At 38.3% G+C, this 21,055-nt stretch overlaps 1 protein-coding gene across 1 annotated transcript in view; it reads right to left on the bottom strand.

Moving 5' to 3' along the window:
• VWF (von Willebrand factor) overlaps window positions 1-15,460 on the bottom strand; it is a gene marked incomplete at its 5' end in the record, with an annotated part of 144,879 nt that extends 129,419 nt beyond the window's left edge. The window contains 6 exon segments of the mRNA XM_079541808.1: window positions 2,418-2,634; window positions 6,887-7,011; window positions 12,901-13,109; window positions 13,202-13,304; window positions 13,990-14,148; window positions 15,409-15,460. Coding sequence (XP_079397934.1) covers window positions 2,418-2,634; window positions 6,887-7,011; window positions 12,901-13,109; window positions 13,202-13,304; window positions 13,990-14,148; window positions 15,409-15,460 — 865 coding nt within the window.
• Between the last annotated feature and the right edge of the window lie 5,595 nt (window positions 15,461-21,055).

Raw genomic sequence — 21,055 nt, 5'->3', positions numbered from 1 at the left:
GTGTTCAAACACTGGTTCAGCTGTGACCCAGCAATTCCACTACAGCCTTTAATAAACCAAGTATTATCAACTAAAACCAAGTGTATTAAGAAAAATTAAACACAGGAAGAAGTTTCACAAAATATCTAAGAAATTTGGACAAAAAGCACATTCTGTACCTTTGAACTGCTCAGTTACCCTATTTATTTAGAAAATACCTGATGTTTTGTGTTTTCAGAGAGAAGTAGGAAACAATTAAGTCTACAAAATCCCACTCTTCTAAAGAATTCATAGCACAGACTAACATGCATGCTTGAGCACGCAATGAAAATCACAGCAATAGCAGGAAAACAGAAGGCTACAGCAAGTGAGGAGCTGCTTAAATGCAACAGCTGTAGGCACCAAAATAAAGGAGGGAAAAAAAAAGCTTCCTACCATCGGAACATTTCAGGTACACAGAGATCCCCAGTAAGATACCTTTGCCTTCACTTCCAACTACTAAATGAGGTCTGGGAAGGGGTGGATCCTGGCTCCACACCTTCTGGTCACTGAGGTACATTGAATGTACTTGAGCAATCCCGAGTTGGCCCTGCCTTCCTATCACATGTTCAGTCATTGTTTCAAGCCCTGACTTAACATTTCTGCTACATATGGTATTCCTACAGCTGATATGTTGTAGACAAGAACTGTTATGTAAGCACATATTATATGAACCATTTGTTCATTTTAATGCATAGAAAAATCCCACAAAACTGCATGGGTTTTGAGTGGGAAGGACAGAATAGAGTTAGCCCTCTCCCAACAAATCCTCCACTGACAGAGATGGAAGAATAATGAAGGAACAGTCTTCTGTGGCACCAGGGCTCAGATACCTGCTTGCAGAAATGAAGTGTGCCCAGCACCACTGTCCTTCTGTTCATGTCATGCCTCCAAGACATAAAATTATCATCATCTAAGACAGCGTAATAGCACAGATGAAGAGTCATATGAAATAAAGCTCTTGCTGTGGCAGCAGACATGGGTAGTATTTCTGACTTGGAAAAAAGTTTTATGAAGTCAAGGATAAGAAATGAGATCTGGGAACAGAGATATTCTCTCATGGCTTTATCAAGATTTATAGAGAGCCTTAGCTTAAATGGGTACTCTGGCTTTCATCCTGAGCAAAGAGATCAGTTAGATCCTCTTTATATCCTAATGGTAAGGTAATAAATTACTTCAAGAATTAAGAGTCTTTGTTGTAGTGTACAATTCCTTTCATAAGCAATATCTTCCAGTCCTAACTATAATCTGAAGGCAGTGTTTTCTGGTTGTTTACCAGAGAAGAAATTTGGCTTGTAGGACTGTCAGTACAAATCATGATGAATAACTACAAATACACTGAATAACTACAAGTACACTGGAAAAAAATGGTCTTTCTAGGTAATATAAGAAGCGTGGAAAAAAAAAAAAAAATGTATCACTGAATACATATAGAATGATTTTTATTATTACTCATTTGTGCATATAAATATTTAACTGGGTGTAGTGGAAATGCTAAGTCATGGCTTGAACTACTAATTGAGAACCTGATAGGAAAACAGGGCCAGTCAGGAGAGCTCAGGTGCATGAAGGGAAAGGGTGGAGCCAGGATCCATCCCTTCCCAGACTTCATTTAAGGTTTGGCAGTGGAGTTAAGGATATCTCATCTAAAGATCTCTGCTTATGTAAGGGCCTTACAGGTCTTTTGAAGGTAAGCAGTTTCTTTCTCTTATTTCTGAGCAGATCCTCACTCACTGTAGCCTGCAACTTCACTGCTCTGTTGTTTTGTGCTATGCTGAGGTTCTTTGGTAGAGCTATCTACCTATATGAATTCCAGCAGGTTGGGGCAAACATGATCTTTCCTCTATAAAATCGTCTTAGTCAATTTGTAATCAAGACCTCAGAAAACTGAGTTAATAAATGCAATATTTCAAGATCCAATCAGGATCTCTTACCTAGAAAAGAAAAAAATTGTGTAGACAAATCAACATCTCAATTCTGATGTTTTAGGTAAATCAAAGATAAAAATAATTGTCTTTACTAAACAGTAGAGAGCGCTGTTCATGACGATACTGATAAGATGGCACATATGAGCTGCATGTAAAATAGAACATTCTAGATGTTGTAGTTAGTGTGATCAGATAAATCTATAAGAAGCTTAGGATCTTTGTATGTGGTTCAAACTACCCTTACTTAAGGAAAACTTTTAGCAAAGGGGTGCATGATGTGGGGCTTGGAATGGAGAACTAGCAAAGGCACTTCAAATAAATTGAAGTGATTGGCACTTCACAGTTTAAGCTGCCTGCTTTAATCAACACCCTAAAAAAGCATCAGTTGTTCTTAGCTACAACACATACATCTTCAAGACAAGCATGACCTCCATTAGGATAAGTAACTTGGGAACAATCCTGTCAACTTACTGCATGAGCTTTCTTCAGGCCACCCATCTAAAATCACTCCTTCATGAGCACAGTTCCTTGCGTAATCAAGAAACACTAAGCAATGACCATTCATGCTGTAGGTAGAGGAACATATGTCTCTTTCACAGAGATAGATGTATGGCTCTGGATCCACTAGATGATGGCACTGTGCAAAGGTCAAAGATGTTCTCAGCAGCTCACAGGTTTCCATGACATCCTGCATAGCAAGTGAGGAACAAGGAGGCAGAGGGGACAAAATAATTTAATTACTGTAATCATAAGAAGAAAAAAAACTTTTTCCAAACAATTTGTCACCACAATTTTTAAATAATAATGTCAAGGTTACTATTTAACAAGAAGATGTTGTTAAACAACATCACAGTCAATAGCTAATTATCACCACATCCATGTATACATAGAGGTACATTAACACTGCAATTAATACAAAACAGTTGAAGTTATGTCAGTTGATCAGTCATAAAATGCAGGAAAGCAAGGAACTGCTTACTATCCAGTGAAGAACCACATGGTGTCTAGAGTACCAGGAAGAGATGCACAACAAGGGGGAGAAACTTTCCAGTAAGGAAAGAAGAAAAATGAACAGATCCTCTTCCAGAAAATGGAGAACTGAGGAAGTTTTAGATTGAAAGATCAACTCTGACTGGGATCTGAGGAATTAAGTTTGTTTTCTATTTATGGTTTCATGTTTCTGTCACCCCTACTGGCTTGTCTAATATACGGTATATATGATAGGTCAGTATAACTCACATAAATGGTATGAAAATAACCCAAGAAGGAAAGCAGTATTTTCTGCTTTCTAGCAAGTTAAACCATATGCTGATAGTTAGTGCAAGGACAAGTCTGCATAGTGAGATGGGGAGAAGTGTGCTCTGAAAGTGTCCTTTACTATAGCAGCAAGCTAAGTTGTGAATTAGCTGTACACAGAACACAGCCTAAAAAGAATTCACTTCATTCTGAGGGAGGTTCTCAAGTAAATCTCTTATGTTTACATTATGTCATAGTTCATTAAGTCTTATATCTTTACTGCAGCTTTCTGGAAGGATGAAAATGTGCTCATATAAGCAGGAGAATTATTTCTGAAACAACCCTGACACAGATATTTGAAGTTTTACTTTCTACTTATTCATCATTGTTTTATATAAGCAGTTGTAGCCATGCTGTAAATTTCAGGTCTATTACAAAAAGGGGGGGTAGCTTAGGTTTTTAAGTTCATTGATTTGCAGTAATGACACTCTATTCCTGAATGCCTAAACAAGTACTTGAGGTGAGAGCATGTAAAAGTTGCTGTGTTATGACTGTGTTTGTGACCCATCATTAATGATTTTTAAAACCTTTTTTTCCCTACAGAATTATTCACTCTTGTTCAATAACATATCCATTGATTGATCTCTAACTGATTATCAAGAATACAAGTTATATGCTAGAAAACAACATACAGTCACAATTTTCTCTATTTAAGGTTTGTTTAAGGTTTTCTTGCTATTCAATTTGCTTAAGATATTCAACTCCATAAAAGGAATTATAGCTGAAATTTTCCTGTCTTCTAGACATCTCAGTTACATATTGCTATGGATAAATGGATATATCTTACTCTGCAAATTATGTATATTTCAAACATTTCCTTAAAACTTAATGATGAAGCTGAATTAGCAGAGCTTCTTGTTCTTTAGTTAGGGGACAGTACACATGAAGAGAACAGAGCAGTTTCACCCACTGCTGTAGCATTCCTGGTTACAGGACTTGCTTTGCACACACACAAAAAAAAATCCATCCTGAAATAGTGCTTAGAATACAGAGAATAGTGAGAGTAAAACTACTATATAATATGTATATAGGCGAATCTATTTACATGCTTCCTTTACTTCTCCATCAGTTCTTAAGGGTTTATTTAAATGGCTTGGCATTGTCCATACACTGGCAAATCCTACTAGACACAATCTCACTGACTTTCTTTGTTCTCTACTCCCACCACATAGAATTGTTGTTGGTATTTCACACATTCTTATAATTTCTGCAGCACTAATGTCTAAAACATAGCTTGTTTTTCACTGTCACCACTGCTGAAATTCACCAGTCACCCACTCACTGTGCTAACATCTATTGTTTGGTAGAACAGGAAGACAAAAGCTGTAAAGGAGATGAAATATTCCTGACCAACAGCCGAAACAACCAGCAGCTCCAGCAGACTTCTACATGGCAAAGTACAATCAGAATTTCCACAAGTAGCCCAGCTGGGAGCTCTTGGTGCAAAAGCCTTTTCTGGCCACAACAGGCACCCACTCATGGCAATGGGCAGCACTGAGATCTCTGCACTGCCATCCCTGGCTTCCAGCTGGAGAGCCACCTTCTCCCTAACTCACCAGTTCCTTGATCAAGTTTCATCTAGTCAGTCACCAATTCTGCAACTTGAGAGGCTTACAAAATAAAATTGAATGAGGCACAACACGAAGTTCACCATCTCCAAATTCTTCTAAACTTAGTTATAAAACAGTGCAACACTTTAGGCTCCAGATAAGGAATCTAAAGCCATTTCCCTAACTATGCTGGCTGAGTATCTGTGGTGCAAGGACAGAGAGAATTACAACTTTGCAGCATGTGAGGCAAGGAAAGAGAAAAAGCCTGAAGCAGAGGCTTCAGGGAGGGAGGCAAGGAGACAGACAAGTTGTACATTCTGAGACCAGAGCAAGCAAATAAAGCAAGCTATTCAAAATCTCGGTATTCTTTAGCAAGTACTAATTTGGCTGGACTTCTGCTAATAGCACTGTGTTCATTCTTGCTTAATGAATAAATCTAGCCAACAGTAAATACTGTGAGCTCATGAATTCACAATAGAGAAAAGATAATTTCATCCAGCTAATATTCTTGTGGGCAAGCAAACTTTGTCCAAGAAAGGAACAATATTTAATATAATCTGTTAAAAAAAAAAAAAAAAAAAAAAAAAAAACACATTAATTGCAGTCTACTCTTCAGATTGGATTTCATCTTGCATCTTCACTTTAATTAAGGGAAAAGATGCACCTTCAGCAAGCTTGTTAATGATACAAAACTGGGAGAAGTGGGTAACATTTTGCTTCCATTCAATGTGATCTGGACAAGCTAGAGAACTGGGCAGACAGGAACCATATGAGGTTCAATGAAGACAAGTATAGGGTCCTACACCTTAGAAGGAGCCACATGCATCAGTATGAGTTAGGAGTTGACCTACTGGAAAGGAGCTGGATATCCTGAAGGATGGCAGACTGACCATGAGCCAGCAGTATGCCTCTGCAGTCAAGAAGATCAGTGGTAACCTGAGGTACATCCTCCCACTCTACTCTGTCCTGGTAAGGCCAAATCTGGAGTACTGTGGCCAGTTCTGGGCTCCCCAGTTCAAAAAAGACAGGGAACTACTGGAGGGAGTCCAGCGGAAAGCCATAAGGATTATTAGGGTTGTGGAGCATTTCCATTACAAGGAAAGTGAGAGACCTGAGACTGTTCAGCCTGGAAAAGACTGATCTGGAAACCATCAATGCACATCTGCCTGGCCTGTTTACGATTTATAGAATAAAAGATAAAAGAATCACAGAATTAGCTGTTTGGTGTTTCTTTAACTAGTTAGAGCTAGTATAGTACATTAACTGAAGTCTTCCTCCTGGCAGGGGAAACAGCAGGGTGTCATGAAGTGTGCACATCTACAGAGAAGATCATCTCTGTCAGAAAGCCTTACTTAAGCATCTTCCTGCTCTGGTGATGCACAGGGGTATCAACTGCAACGCACACACAAATGCTGTTTGCAGTGGTGGTGGCAACAGATGTCACTCAACACTTTCCTGCTCACAGAATAATAGGAGTTGCTCACCTAATTCTAAAGACATCCATTAAACACTTTTTCCCAAGTAACGTTGGTGTAACTTTGGAAACAACTCATACTTCAGGCTCAAATGAGTTGTTTGTTTATCTGTTTGGAGTTTGGGATTGTTTTTCCAGAGTGGAGGGGTGGCAGTATGTACTAGATTTGTAAAAATAATTCAGCCAGGTAGGATGCAAACTGCATTCAGTAATAAGGAAGCACATCTGCATCCTGTGCCAAGCCTTAAGAGTGTTGGGAGCACCCACACCACAGCATGGCATACTGCATCGCTGCCACCTCCAACATATGCCTGACCACTGCATCTTACGCTTCCTGCCAGACTAAGCATTGATTCCCACACTTTGTGGGAATCACAATTTGCCACATACTTGCCATGTGGCAGCACAAACAGTGTTTTGCATAGCTATTGCAGATCACTCTGTACCTCTGAAATTCTAAACAGGTATCTCCTGCACCTGGCATCCTAACCACTTTGCTGATGGAGTAATACGTCAGCTGTAGGACTCAAGAAAGTATCTATATTCCCCTGCCAAAGAGCAGACGAACTGCCTTCAGGTGGGTAATATTGAAAACTCAAATGGTATCTTATGGCACAAACCTTCTCTGCAATATCCGATGAAACGTTGCACATGCTGCTTGGAGTCTGCACTCTCTTGCACAACTTATTTTCACTGCGCAATGCCCATGAGTTTGCAAAATCATAGATGTTTCCCACAAGGCTCCCTGTGAACCAAAAAGAGGAGAAAAACATAGTTTTTCAAGGTGCTGAGTAACAAAGGGTCATTATTGGCTATTATAAATGCCATTGGCAGGTGTAAGCTGTTTTAAAAATCTGTAGCACTAAAAGAATTTCAATTCCAAATAGCCTGACAGTATGAAAACCAACTTCCTCTGGACATGCACAGTGACAGATTTCTAAAATCCATCCCTGTACAGCAGGGCAGACCAAAGCCTGCAGAAGGCAGCTCCTAGCATTCCCCACCTTTGTATGAACATGCTGGAAGTTATTTGCCGGTCGAACATACTCTGGAGAAACCTAGGCACATCTAGACATTTTCATACTATTTTGAAGTTGTCACAAAACAGTAGAGATTAGAAAGGCAAACAAAACAAAGCTGCTCTCATGAACCAGTGGAAGTATTAGCATTCCTGATCACAGTTAACCTTCATTTTCTTGATTTCTGAAAGGAAATCTCATTTGAAAGAAATGTAACATACACCATAACTAATCTTGCTTTGGATCTTGTCCTGAATCATGCTTCTCTGCAGGATTATAAGCAGCTCTTGGCACAGACATGGCTAGTTTTGCACCTGTTTTGTTTAGGAGCCAATCTAAAGGACTTAATGCAGGCATGTCTAAACTGCAGTCTGCACACCACATGCTGCCCAGATCAGCTCACCACTGCAGCCAGCACTCCTTCCTGTCCCATCATCATTACAGCAGCTTCACCTCACCAAGTAGCCAGGCCTGGTACCAGGATGCAGGGAGAGTTCAGCACAGTGCTGACAAATAATATAGCACTAAGCTGAATGTGCAAGTAAATTCTGTCTGTATTTAAAAAACTACAATTTGAGAAGACATTATATACAGAAACATGCTGTCAAGTTTATTGCATATCAAGAATACTTCATAAAGACAAAACAGGAGAATTGAAAGTCTGTCATCTCAAAAAATATTAAAACTTGAACAGACTCTGTTATAAAAGCTAGTTAATGCAATAACAAATACGATTGCAAAAAAAAAAAAAGTTTTTCCTGATGGCAAGTTTGTTAAGCAGTGTATAGAGAGCATAAAATGTGCCCTGATAAAAAACAGCTTTTCCTAAAATCAGCTTGTCTCACCAGATCTCACCAGACTATAGCCAGGTAAACTGAAGAAACTGGAAAATCTATTGAAAAAAAATTGGAGGGTTAAAGGTGCTAATTTCAAATTTTGTGCTTTAGCTGTAGATGAAAATACATATGCTACAGATATGGCTAACTTGCCATTTTCATTAGAGGTATTGATGACAAATATGTCACTGTAAAAAAGGCTTATTGTTGCAATTGAAAAGACACAGCTAAATTTCTTGATTTGCATGAAGCAGTAAAAAGTACATTAAAGCAATTTTCTCAGAGTCACCATTTACTTTTCAGAAGTAAAGAGTCTAAACCAGGGAAAAATGCTAAAAATCTCCACAAAGTAAAATCAAGTCCTTCACTGAATTAAAAGAAAATTTTGTGTCAGAATGTGAAGATTAAAAATGGCTCACAGATCTGCATTTTTGATGGATTTGACTGCTCATTTAAATGAGTTAAATATCTACCTTCAAAGTGAAAAATCTTATCTGTGCCATATTGCAGACAATAGCAGCATTTGAAATGGCAAGCTGAAGTTACATCAAATAATTTCATGCATTTTTATACACTAGCTAAACACAGTCCTGCAAGCATTAAAAAAAAAAAAAAAGCATTCTTTCCATTTTGATAAAGAAAGCTGAGAATAGATTTTTTTTTTTCCAAAAATCTTGAAACCTTTCTTGTATATTTGTGACTCCAAATATAAAGAGCTTGAGAACTCATGAGGAATGGCAAACACTGTATTCAAACTAGACTTATGCATTAGTTCCACAAAAACAAAGTCAAATACCCCACTAGTTTTCTGTCTTTATTGCTCTGTGCTTTTATTGAAATATAATAGACAACAATAAGTTTTGTTACTTATATACATTAATTATGTATTTTATATGCAGCTCATGTCAACTCCTGTTCACTCAGTACTGCCCAGGCAAGCCAAAGGGTTGGACAACCATAAGTTAATCTGTATGGCTTTTGCTTCTTGGGAAATTCGAGGCACATTGCTGCTTCTTATTCTTCAACCAAGGACAGGGTTAAACAGAAAAAGAATGCTTCCTCAAATTGCCTCCCAGGACTGTGGGACTACTTCTGTTTTGATGGGTACTTGCTATAGAATAGATAGTTTTCTAAATCTTTCCCTATTTTGTGACTTCAAATGTTTTTCATGTGAGAATATTAGTTCTTACTGCTAACACATTCAAGACATCATGCTGAGGATATCTTGAAACATAATCCCCATTGTACCAAAAAAAAAAAAAAAAAAAAAAGGTGAAATAATATCCTTATAATTTGTTGTAAAAATATGTATATATATATTTACATTCTTAATCTAAATTTGAGTGATGTACTGTAAGCTCAGTACAAAAACAGTTTACTAAACACTATGACCATTCCTAATTCCTGAAGGGTTGTCATTAGAAGTATACAGAAAATGCTAAGGGTGGGTATAATAAAGGCAGCAGACTTGACTTTTTCTTTTAACCTAGATACTATGGACTCAAACAACAGTTAGGTAAGGCACTTAAAAAAAAAAAAAAAAAAAAAAAAAAAAAGAACAGCAAGAAGGAAACTTAAATTTACCGCAGATGGCAAAGATCAGTCTAATGATTGTCATGGTTTTATGATTTGTTGTCAGTATTCCACATCATAACATCTTGTAGCGCGAGGGATTTAAAGAGTCAATGCTAAAGCTCCTTGGATTGTTTATATTTCCAGGCACCTACTTCCCAGAAGAGAAAAACTACAAATCCAGAAGATTTCACTGTTTCATTTCCCATTTAGAGGGAAAACTGCTCAGAAATCATGACTGTCCCTTTTTTCCTTCTTTTACTGCTCTTCTCTGCTATGTGTGCTCCCTAGCCATCACAACTTCAGCATTAGAGTAAGACCTTCAGTTTTGGACACTCATTTATTAGCTTCAACACTAATTAAATTGTATTCTATTATCTCCCATTATGCTATCATATTTACTAAATTTGTTTTCCTCCCTTAACTTGTTATCACTGTTTTGTTTTTCTCCTTGCTTTTTCCTTATGCCCCTTCCCCATTTCCTGGGGAGGAGGACCATGGCTTTTCCCTGCCTCATTAGTCATGGAACTGGGCCAAACTGGCCCAAAACCATTTGACAGGATGAAAACTACTGTGATGAGTAGAAAGATATCAAATTAAATCATAACTTTTTTCAGCAAGTAAATAATGTCCAAAAACACAGAAACTTCCCTCTCATCTTACCCACCATCTCAACATAATTCAAATAAAAATCAATGAAATTCTGTCATTATCCACTTTTCGAAGAGCAAGTTACGTCAAACCAAACTATTTTTCTGAGCAAAAGTGACCAATATTATTAAACTAGAGGTATTTCTTTTTTTAATAATATGGGAAAATAGTGCGCTTTTTTTATGTTGATATAAGCATTTTCATTTTGTTGCAACTGTGATAAAAAGCAGGATATTTCCAGAACAGCTGAGATTATGGTTTAGATTCAGTCCATAGTGATTGAGACTTTAAAATAAATTTGGGATGTGATCATCTGGTGCCAAAACCAATTCCTGGAAACAGACCATTAAATTACATGAGTTAATCACAGGATTTCCCTTCTGTACAGAAAATGACACAAAACTCCTGCACTGGCTTTTAAAAAAAAGTGAGCTACAATCTATGAGAGGTAGAGAAACACTTCAGCAGAAGCTATCCTTTCACCACACTCACACAGACAGTGGCTCTTACTTAGAGGACTATTAGCCCCCAGACAGTTTGCCATATCAGTTTAAACCAAAGCCATTTGAAGATTAAAATATCTTGAGTTATTTGCTCAGCTGAAAAACCTGTTGAACTTCCAATACTTTCAAGTATGGAGCTCACAGATCTTACTGTATTTAATGAAACATTTAATAGATAAGAACTTAAGACCTAAACTAACAGTGAAAACATACCTAGATTTTAACAGGAAGCTACGCAGGAGGTTTTTACAGGAAGTACACAGGACAGCCAGACTCAGTCTGCAGCCAACATTAAGTCAACCCCTCTGCGCAGATCACTAAGACATTGTGCCAAGCTCATATCCTGGGGTTGCACTGACCTTCACAAGATCTAATCAGGCTAAAAGGTGAACAAAGACTGCAGTTGAAGAAAAGCATAAGTGGTTTTATAACATCTGCTTAGATCTCCTTCTAAAGAGCATCACCTTTACTAGCTGTTTGCGCTCCCCCTCACCTGAAAGTTAACTGTGGCATTTTAAGGAATGGTCTGAGCAAATGGAAAGCTGATTTTACTTGGAGCACATCAGGAAGAGTGCACGAGCCACCCTGCTAGCAGAGCTGTCAAGGAGATAATTTCTAACATAATTAATTCTAGATCAAATTACATGAAAGATTGTATCGGAGTAGAAAGTAGTCAGAATTAGGATAATACAGTAATTTTTCAGGTTAAAAGTACAGATCTGCACACCCATACGTTTTACAGAAATAAAGGTCTTCATCATACAAGAGCCATTTATGGTCTCATCACCTTCTCCACTGTTTTTCAGCTCTTCCAAGAAGTAACCCTGCCATGTACTTCACATCAGAAATCTAGGTATGGGAAAGTGCTCCTTTTCTAAGATAGTTTTCTAATACAGTTTTCTAAGAATGTTAAACAAATACAGCACAAAAGGTGTAAACACAAGCAGAAGGGCATATCCTATATTTGAACAGTGCTAGGCAGTACAGTCTCCTTTGCTGCTCTTATCACTTATAGTAGTCTCACTTCTTGTTATTGTCTCAAGATGCAAGCTTCAGATCTCAGTACAAAGTCACTAAGCCCAGCTAAGATATTCTGTAAGATCTTATTACTGGCATTGCTGAAAGGCTAAATCAATTTACAATATGTGAAGACAGTTTCATCTGTACATTGAAGCCATGCTTATGAATCCTAGGCATCAGTAATACACATCTTCAGGACAGCACCAGACACTTCTCCATGCTGTTTTGTCACTTTCATTTTCTATATCATTTTAAGACATACTATGTTAAATTGATAATGTAAAGTAATTAAACTTAGTTTACTCTAAATATATTCAAATGCATGCTAATAATTATTAAACATTCTGAAATATGTTAAAATCAAGATGGTCCTTGAAAGTTATGTTCATGACTTCTCCAAAACACTTAATCTTCACTCATACTGACGAACTTCATATAATGGTGCAGAGCGCAGCAAAAACTATCTTGTCTCTCCCTCTTTCTAGGAGCTGCTCAGATACAAAGTGCACTTCTAACACAGCAACCTGTCTCAGAATAAAAAAGTAGTAAGTACTTCATAGCAGCATACTGTGCCTAATCCATGTATAAGTCTTCCAGGAGCAACACTCTGGATTTAAGTATTCTGTATCTGAAAGACTACTCATTTCCCACTTGTCTAACTGATTTTTAAATAAGTTGAATTCATGGGTATTTCTTGTATAATTTTTGCTGGATTTTCTCATCTGTTCCCCAGCACTGCTATGTTACACATAATTTAGCCCAGAGCTTCATCTCTATTTTATCATTTGATGTTTCCAAGCATTAAATTCAGAGCACTGGTTTTGCTCAGGAATGAAATTCTATGGTTCTGTGAGATTACATCATTTCCCTTTACAAGGAAGGGAGGATGAAACAACTTGGACAGCTTTTTATTTCATCGAAATGAGTATCTGATAAGTTTGTAGAAACATTTTTCTGGATCAGCAGAATTGTTGAGTCACCCATTAGGAAAAGTGCAGAATACATCACAGTACAAGCACAGTCTCAGTCTTACCTTCCTGAGTTCTGAAGTCATCTTCAGCAAATTTATTGAAGTTTCCACACAGCCCACAGGTCTTATTATAGTATTTTTCTTGAAGGAATATCTGAATATTTCCACCGATATCAATCTTCACCACAAAGCCATAATCATTGCTGGATATTTTATGATAACCTGCCTCCTTCTCTATAAATATGCCATTGGAAGCAAAAGGTACGGAAACCCTGTGATGAACAACAAGAATTTCTCAGAATATGACATTAAGCATATTGTTTTTTTCCTGCTGGAATATTTGCTGTTCCAATAATACTAGTACCTTTTGTCTTCCTGTGTTACACTTCCATCCAACAAGAAATGAAGGTTGAAATATTCTCCAAGATACAAAGAGAAACCGATTTTCTCCCCTTCCTTGTAGTTACCTGAAGAGATGTGATATTAACAAACACTGTTAGCTCTGAGACTGAGGAGGGTAACTTGTAAGAATGTTTTGCAGTACTGGAAGCATACTGTCTATCATTTTCAAGAGACTTGCAATTCTAAGATGAAATAGAAATAGATAATGTGAAATACAGAGGTAGTCTCAAGATAAGGGTAGCTACTATCAACTCTGAGCTGCCCAGCCTCTAGCTGTGGACTCATGCTTTTCCCTTTATTTTCTCTAGTCACTGAATTCTCCATCTCACCGTGCATACTAGAAGAGCTCCCAAGAAGATGAATCAGTTATCCACTCTGATCCCTGGTCTTTCCCTTCCTAGTTTCCTCCCCAAAACAACAAGTTCCCTCCTCAAAACACCTATAACTCAACAGTAAGAAGAGGGAGTGGAATCTACTGAATTGAGATAAGAACTGGGCATGGATAACTTTGTTCTTGATAAGCCCTCTAACCATCTCAGTTGCTCTTTAAGAACTTGATGCCAATATTGGTCATACAATTGAGCAGAGCTATTTCACTCCCAGTGAAGTTTTTTTTTAATGCAGCAGCTTAGCCTATCTCACAAAGGGAAATATTATTTTCCTTCTCAATGACAGAACTCAGCACAGGGTAATGTCACAGGCTTACAATATTCTGCAAGCGTTACTATTTTATATCTTGCTCAGACTCACCCAAGAGTGTGAAGGAGTGTTTGTGACAGTCACCAGCAAGGAGGTAACTGCAGTCCCCAGCAAAACTGTAGAAAGAACCATCAAAGGTTTTGATGTGATCATTCCCAAAAAGGCTGCAACGGGAAACTGATGACTCCAGAAGCAAAGAACCTGAGGATCCTGAATATCAAAACACAATATAACTTCCAAAGTAAAACAAACACCTCATAGTTTAAGAGCTTACCTGGTGGGTTTTTTATTTGTTTTAACCCTGAATATAATCTGTCCTGGACCTTAATCTCTAGCTTCTAGGTAGACTGTACACCTGACATGACAGCCAATATGATCAGGAATATATTTTTTTCATTACATACATCAGCAAAAGAGCTTTTTATCTGTATTTCTACTAACCTAAACCCTACATGGCTAATTTTAGTGCTTTAAAAAAATGCCATGCACTCATATTTGTGCCTCAGTAGTAATAGTGAAGCCTGCTAGTACGGGAAGCCAGACATCACTGATTGTAGCCTTACTGATCCTACACAGTACTTGTTGAAAGTTGAAGAGCCAAAAGAACCTTACTGATGTCGCCAGTATCAGGAGAACATTGGCTGATCAAGGACTGCAGGATTAGATGTGCAAAAGAAGTGAAAGTGTCTTGCAGAAAAAAAACCAAACAATGAAAATACATTGTATGACAGCTGCTCTGAAAGCAACACTTCCTATCTTACTATGTTGACCTGCAACATCAGAAGTAGATTGAACTTTCCCAACAGCAATTCATTAAATTTTGTGACTATGTGACAGATAGCAGCAGACGGGCAGTCTGACAAAATGTGTCTGTGTCTGACACTGAAGTGTGTATGAAGCAAAGTTGTGGAACTGAAATCCTCCACAAGGAAAACGATTGCAACCACTGACATTTATCAACACTTGCTCAACATTTATGAGGACTAAACAGTAGACATTAGCATGTGAGGAGGTGTGGGTGATTTGTTACAGCAGCGGTAATAGCAATTTGAAAGAAAAGCCACATTTCAGGCAGCCACACAGTTGTCGTGCTTAGAGGAAAAAAAAAAGAAGACAAACAACATGAAAGCTTATTTATTACTGGCAAAAATGCATGGCTTTGGTGGTGATAACTATGTTGAAAAAGATAGCTGACAAATTAGCCAAAGAGGTATTCCATACCGTACGACATCATGTGGAAGTTATGAGAGGTATGGGAAGCCTCTGATCTTCCCTTTTGCTGTTTGGAGTCTAGATGGGCATTGGTCAGCAGGTAGTGAGCAATAGATCGTGCATCACTTGTTATGTACGTAGTCATAATCACAGCAGTTATTGTGCTCCTGTATCTGTTATAGTTCACATGGCTATAGATAGGAGGAACTACTTTCAGAGCAACCTATATAGTTTCAAGGCATCAAACATTTTTCCTACCTGTTACTACAGTGACCAGCAGTAGATCTGTCAGCACTGCCAAGGGGCGCATCTGTCAAAAATCAAGAGCCATTAGAACATCGTATAATCAACAAATTCATACAGTGGTGTGTTTAGGCTGGTATCTAAAGACCGCGTAGCTAGAAACATTATCACAGTGGAAAAGGATAATCGAAAAAATAAAGGAAAACACTTACCTGGGTCCTAGGCTCACAGGAAAACTCCAAAAGAAACAATCTCCAGAAAGAGATCATTTCTCAGTGGCAGTCAGTCCTTAAATGGCATCTAGGAGAGGTGGAGCTAGGCTCCACCCTTTCCAGTCCAGGTGAATTGCCTTTACCTGTGCTCCCATGGCTGACTCAGTATTTGCCTCAGGTGATCAATTGGAGGTTCAGGACATGATTCAACAGTTCCCATACAAATATTCTTAGTCTGGGGTATAGTCTGTTGCACGACAACCCACCATTTCCTAAGTTTTTTTCCTGTAAAGCTATTTTTGATGATCTACACCATTTCAGAAAGCTTTAATCAAGTTTATGTAAACTTTCACAGTAACTTGGTTATACATCCATGCCTCTTAAAAGAAAGCAATTAGGAGATAAACTCTTATTAGTTTCCATTTTCACTTATCACTGCAAGAAAAAGATAGTTTCCACAAGAAATTTAGCCTAACATACACACATATTCTGTTTTACACAAGTTTGCATGCATGATATTTTCTTGCAGGTACACACATCTTATTAATGTCAATTATGCAGATCCAGCTCACAGTCACATAAATAAGAGTGCAGCTTGCCTTATTTATAATAGAAAGGAAACCATGTTATAAACACCAGTCATATAACAGTGCAAATGCCAATCTGCCATAATTCTGCAAGATAGCTAAGAACTAGCAACTACATGGGAATAATATTAAACAATAAGCATTATTCTCAGATCACACACTTGCTGGTATGATGGTATAAATCAATCAATCAGGAAACTCACTAAGACACAAACTGGAGTATTAGCAGGCATTCTTTATTATCAGCACTAGATGCATGGGGGTTGAGCTCCTCCTATCACACATGCCTTGCACAAAAGATCTTGAGCTTATATACGTTACCCGTATTACATATGTAGAGGTTTTCCCAGATGTATGTTACATATTCAGTTATTGATTCCAAGCAGAACCTCCTTATTTTCTCGGTACAAAGTCTCAGCAGAACTTCCTTATCTATTAGGTCCAGAGACACAGTTCTCTCTGTTATCTAAACCAATTACAGGGCTATCCAATCAACAAACACTAGCTAGCTTATAATATAATGACAACTTGTGTCAGGTATATTTTTAGTACATGCACTGCATAATTGTGACTGAATCCAATATTGTACTAGGTTTTTAGCCCCTCAATTTTACAAAGGAGGGAAAGATAGAATACAAGATATAAAACCTATCTTCAGTCCCTTTTTATGTCCCAGTCAGTTCTAAACTGCCTGCTTGAAGTTTTCACCTGTGGAGCAGGCACTACTAACAAATCCGGATACAATCAATACGATCTGCCAGTATATTGTCCTCCTTAATTTTTATTTCTAGTTAAACTGGTAATAAACGCACCTTCTTCTACGTGAAACTCCTCTTGTGCACAAAAAAGAAGCTCCTCCAGTTGCCACCTTTAGCTTACACCACCACAGTTCCCTCAACAGAGGGGACTGAAGTGACTTTGGAGTGAAATTTCTTGGTTTTGTACAAGCCAGGAACTCTTTATTTATTAAAAGGAAAGATAAAAACCAAACGTCACATCCGTCTGATTCTCAAGACAATAGTTTAAAAATTACTATCGTGTAAATCACGTAGCCTTCAATGCCAGAAAATTACAATGGGGGGAAGTAGTATTGAAAACTTACATGATAGATAAGTCTTCAAAATATGTTTTTCATGTGTAAATGTGACAGATCTCACAGGCTGAGCCAATAGCACACTTGTTTGAAGAACTGTTGTTAAAAAGAATAGGATGCGCTATGACTCAAAGACCAGAGTGCCATATAGCATTTTTTCCAATGAACAACTGCTTTAAAGGTTAAAAAAAAAAAAACGAAAAAAAACCACCCAGCTTGTAAAGATGCGCCTTTGTTCTCTTATTACAAACACACATGGAACAGATACAAGTGTTGCATTCTTTTAGAGCAACACATTCAGTCCTTGAATTTGCATGTTCAGAGAGATATCCTGAAATAATGTAGTAAAAAGTTAATCATGCATATAGTTGTCAACAGAGATAAGCACAAGCTTCATGGGCAAATATACACTGAGCAAGAAGTGCAGAGCAAATGGTACCTTACTTTACTGACAGTGTCCCATGCTGCATATTCTCCAATAGCTAATGGCAACAACAAAGGGTTTAGCAGGCAACATTTCCCTGTAAGTCACATCCTGCCAGAGAATCAGCTCCTTACTTCAAACGCAGATAAACAAAGCAGAACAATAAAAACACACTTCTTGAGAGCCCTGGAACACATAGGTGTCTTGTCAGTAATTCTGAAAATGATAATCTCTTGTTAGTCACAGTATACAGTTCTTAAAAAAGTGTAGCATAAAAAATAATAATAGAAAAGCCAAGAACAAACAAACAAACAAAAAAATCATTATGATACTTCATACTATAATCATTTCTTCCTCAAAACAATTTTCCTTATTGTTTCTTCGGGCAACTAGACTGATCCTTGCAAAATAGCAATGAATTATTTAAGTATATTATTTAATAAAAACTTAAGCCAATTTAGATGATGAGTCCACTAATGCTGAGGAGTTAGAAGTCTTGTTCGTCATACTTTTCTCTTGTAAAAAAACTCTTCACATTAAAAAACCCACCTCATTATGCAATCCTATAAAAACAAAGTGTATTTTCATCTTGAATAATGTTCATGCTGTCATCCAATCTGTCTTAAAAACAGTGGAATACTTAAATATAGGACAACAAAAGATATAACATTGATTAGATATGGGGATTAGTTTCTTGGCAAAGAGTGGAAACTTTCAGCCTTAGAAAAACAGGCAAAGAAAGTAAATATGAGGAGGATCTGCTATATCACAAAGGACCCAGAGAAGGTAAGCAAGAAATTAGTATTCATTGTTCCTTTCAGTGCAAAGACCATAAACAATCAACGAATGAAATTCTCAGGTATTTGCCTTTAAATGGGCAAAAGGATCTACTGCTTCCACACAACATGTTATGAAGATCTTAGGAGGTGTCACTATAGCAAAAAGGAGCCTGAGAAATGGCTGGACCATCACAAGCTATTGAATGAATCAGACACAGCATTTGGCTTAACCCATTGCATGGTAGAAGCAGAAATCCCATCCTTTAATGTTTTCTTTCATTTCTTTCAACTATTCCTAAGCAACAGTGGTTAGCCACTAAAATCCTAACTTCTGGTCCAAAACAATACAGTTTTCCTCATCCCAAACTGAAAGAAGGAATCTCTCCATGGTTTTTGCACAACTGAGATCCACATTAATTGTTCCATTAGTGACCCAGCAGTGAAAATCAGAAAAAATAACATCAAATAAGCCAAAACAGTGATTGAAATAGTTCCAAAAATAAGTGCATCCTATGACAGATCCTGAAAGTCCTGAGCAGAAGACCAGAAATAACACAGGTTGCGTGATTAGTAAAGTTCCTTCTGCATTGCCTCCTACCCTCTCCATGCTGAATTAAAATAAACCAACATAAGCAAATATCACCTGGAAAAGTCATAGCTCTGTCTTTAATACTTTCCCTTTGGAGTATCTAGGCTAGCATACTCATAGGAAAAGTCTGAGCTAAACCAATTGAATGTGCTAGCATTAAAATGGGGTACTGACTTTTGGATGACCATCACTAAAGTCAGTATAAGTGGCAAAATTCTCCCAATGCAGAAAAGCACTGACTGAGATTTATACTGCATAGTTACTTAGTAACATATGTTAAGGGCATAAGTAAACGTAGGGAAAATAAATTAATTATGGTTTTTCAAGAGAAAGATCACTATAATGGCTGAAACAACAAATGAACCGTGCATTAGCAATTTGGTTAGCCAAAAGCAAGGAATTCTCAGCAGTGCTGGCTAGAAGGCTGCCAAGTAGCAGCAGTGGTGTCTGCTTGTCCTTGGAGCAACCACAGTGAGAGGCTGCAAGTCACCTCTGCCAGCTTTGTGTTATTCAGGGATGCTTCATTAACATCAGAACACTGTAAGAAAGCCAAAGCCTTGACCAGTCTTTGTGGCAGCTGCTCTAGCAGAACTGAATTTGTAGCACACAACAGAGTAAAACAAATTTAAGCAAGAACTAGCAGAATAGATTTATTTGAAATGACCAGAAATTATGCTTGAAATAACAAACATCAACATCTGTCCCGGTCTGGTATGGATTACAGGGGCTTCAATGCACTTTTGGGCCAGTGATGACCAATTTCTTTGCCTGACATGGTTTATGATACACACATTGGGAAGTTCACAAGATAAATAAATGCTCTCCCTTGTAAGTATGCATCATTAAAGATAATCCTTCTTATTACTCCTTTTCTGGCAGCAAGCTCATACGATTCCCAATTTCAGACTAGGAGGCAAAGGAGAACATTGCAGATCCCAGCCAAAGACATAGCACTGCATGGGGTTATCTTGAGGGTCATAAAATCATAGAATCACAAGGTTGGAAAGGACCTACAAGATCATGTAGTCCAACCATCCTCCCATTACCATTGCTACCACAAGCTAGTAAACCATATCTAATAGCTCCTCATCCAGGTGCCTCTTGAACACTGCCAGGGACGGCAACTCCAACTCCCTGGGCAGGTCATTCCAGTGCCTGACCATTCTCTGAGAGAAAAAGTTTTTCCCTATGTCTAATCTAAACCTCCTCTGACACAACCTGTGGCCATTTCCTGTTTGTTGGCTGGAAGAAGAGGCCAAACCCCTCCTCATCACAGCCTCTCTTGAGGAAGTTGTAGAGTGCAATAAGACCTCCTCTGAGACTCCTCTTCTCCAGACTGAACAATCCCAGCTCCTTCAGAGCTTGTGCTCCAGACCCCTCACCAGTTTCGTTGCCCTTCTCTGGACACATTCCAGGGCCTCAATGTCTTTCTTGTAGTGAGGGCCCCCAAACTGAACACAGTACTCGAGGTGCAGCTTCACCACTGCTGAGTACAGGGGGATGATCACCTCCCTGCTCATGCTGACTACATTATTTCTATTGCAGGCCAGGATGGCAGGTGCCCTGTTGGCCACCTGGGCACACTGTCAGGTCATGGTCAGCCAAGCATCAACCAACACTCCTACTCCACTTTCCTCTTCAGAGTCATTCAGCCACTCAGCCCCAAGGCTATAGCGCTGTATGGGGGTTACTGTGGGCAGAGTGCAGGACCCGGCACTTGGCCTTGTTGAACCTCATCCCATTCACATCAGCCCAGCGATCCAGCTTATCGAGATCCCTCTGACAGATTGACACAGATTGACCCTCAGGCAAATTGACACTACCTCCCAACTTGGTGTCATCTGCAAACTTACTGAGGGTAAGCGTTTGGTGTTAAAGGTCTTCAGCTAGTTCCCAGACCACAAAACTGCATATGGCAGTGCTTTTTTTGGCTGGAGCCCCTTTTGTCATATCCAAAATGGGGACTTCCATGCCAAGA

The sequence above is a fragment of the Tetrao urogallus genome, assembly GCF_951394365.1.
Source record: "Tetrao urogallus genome assembly, chromosome: 1".
Lineage (NCBI taxonomy): Eukaryota > Metazoa > Chordata > Aves > Galliformes > Phasianidae > Tetrao > Tetrao urogallus.
Note: the sequence above shows the minus strand (reverse complement) of the source record. Positions and strands in the feature narration are given on the sequence as shown.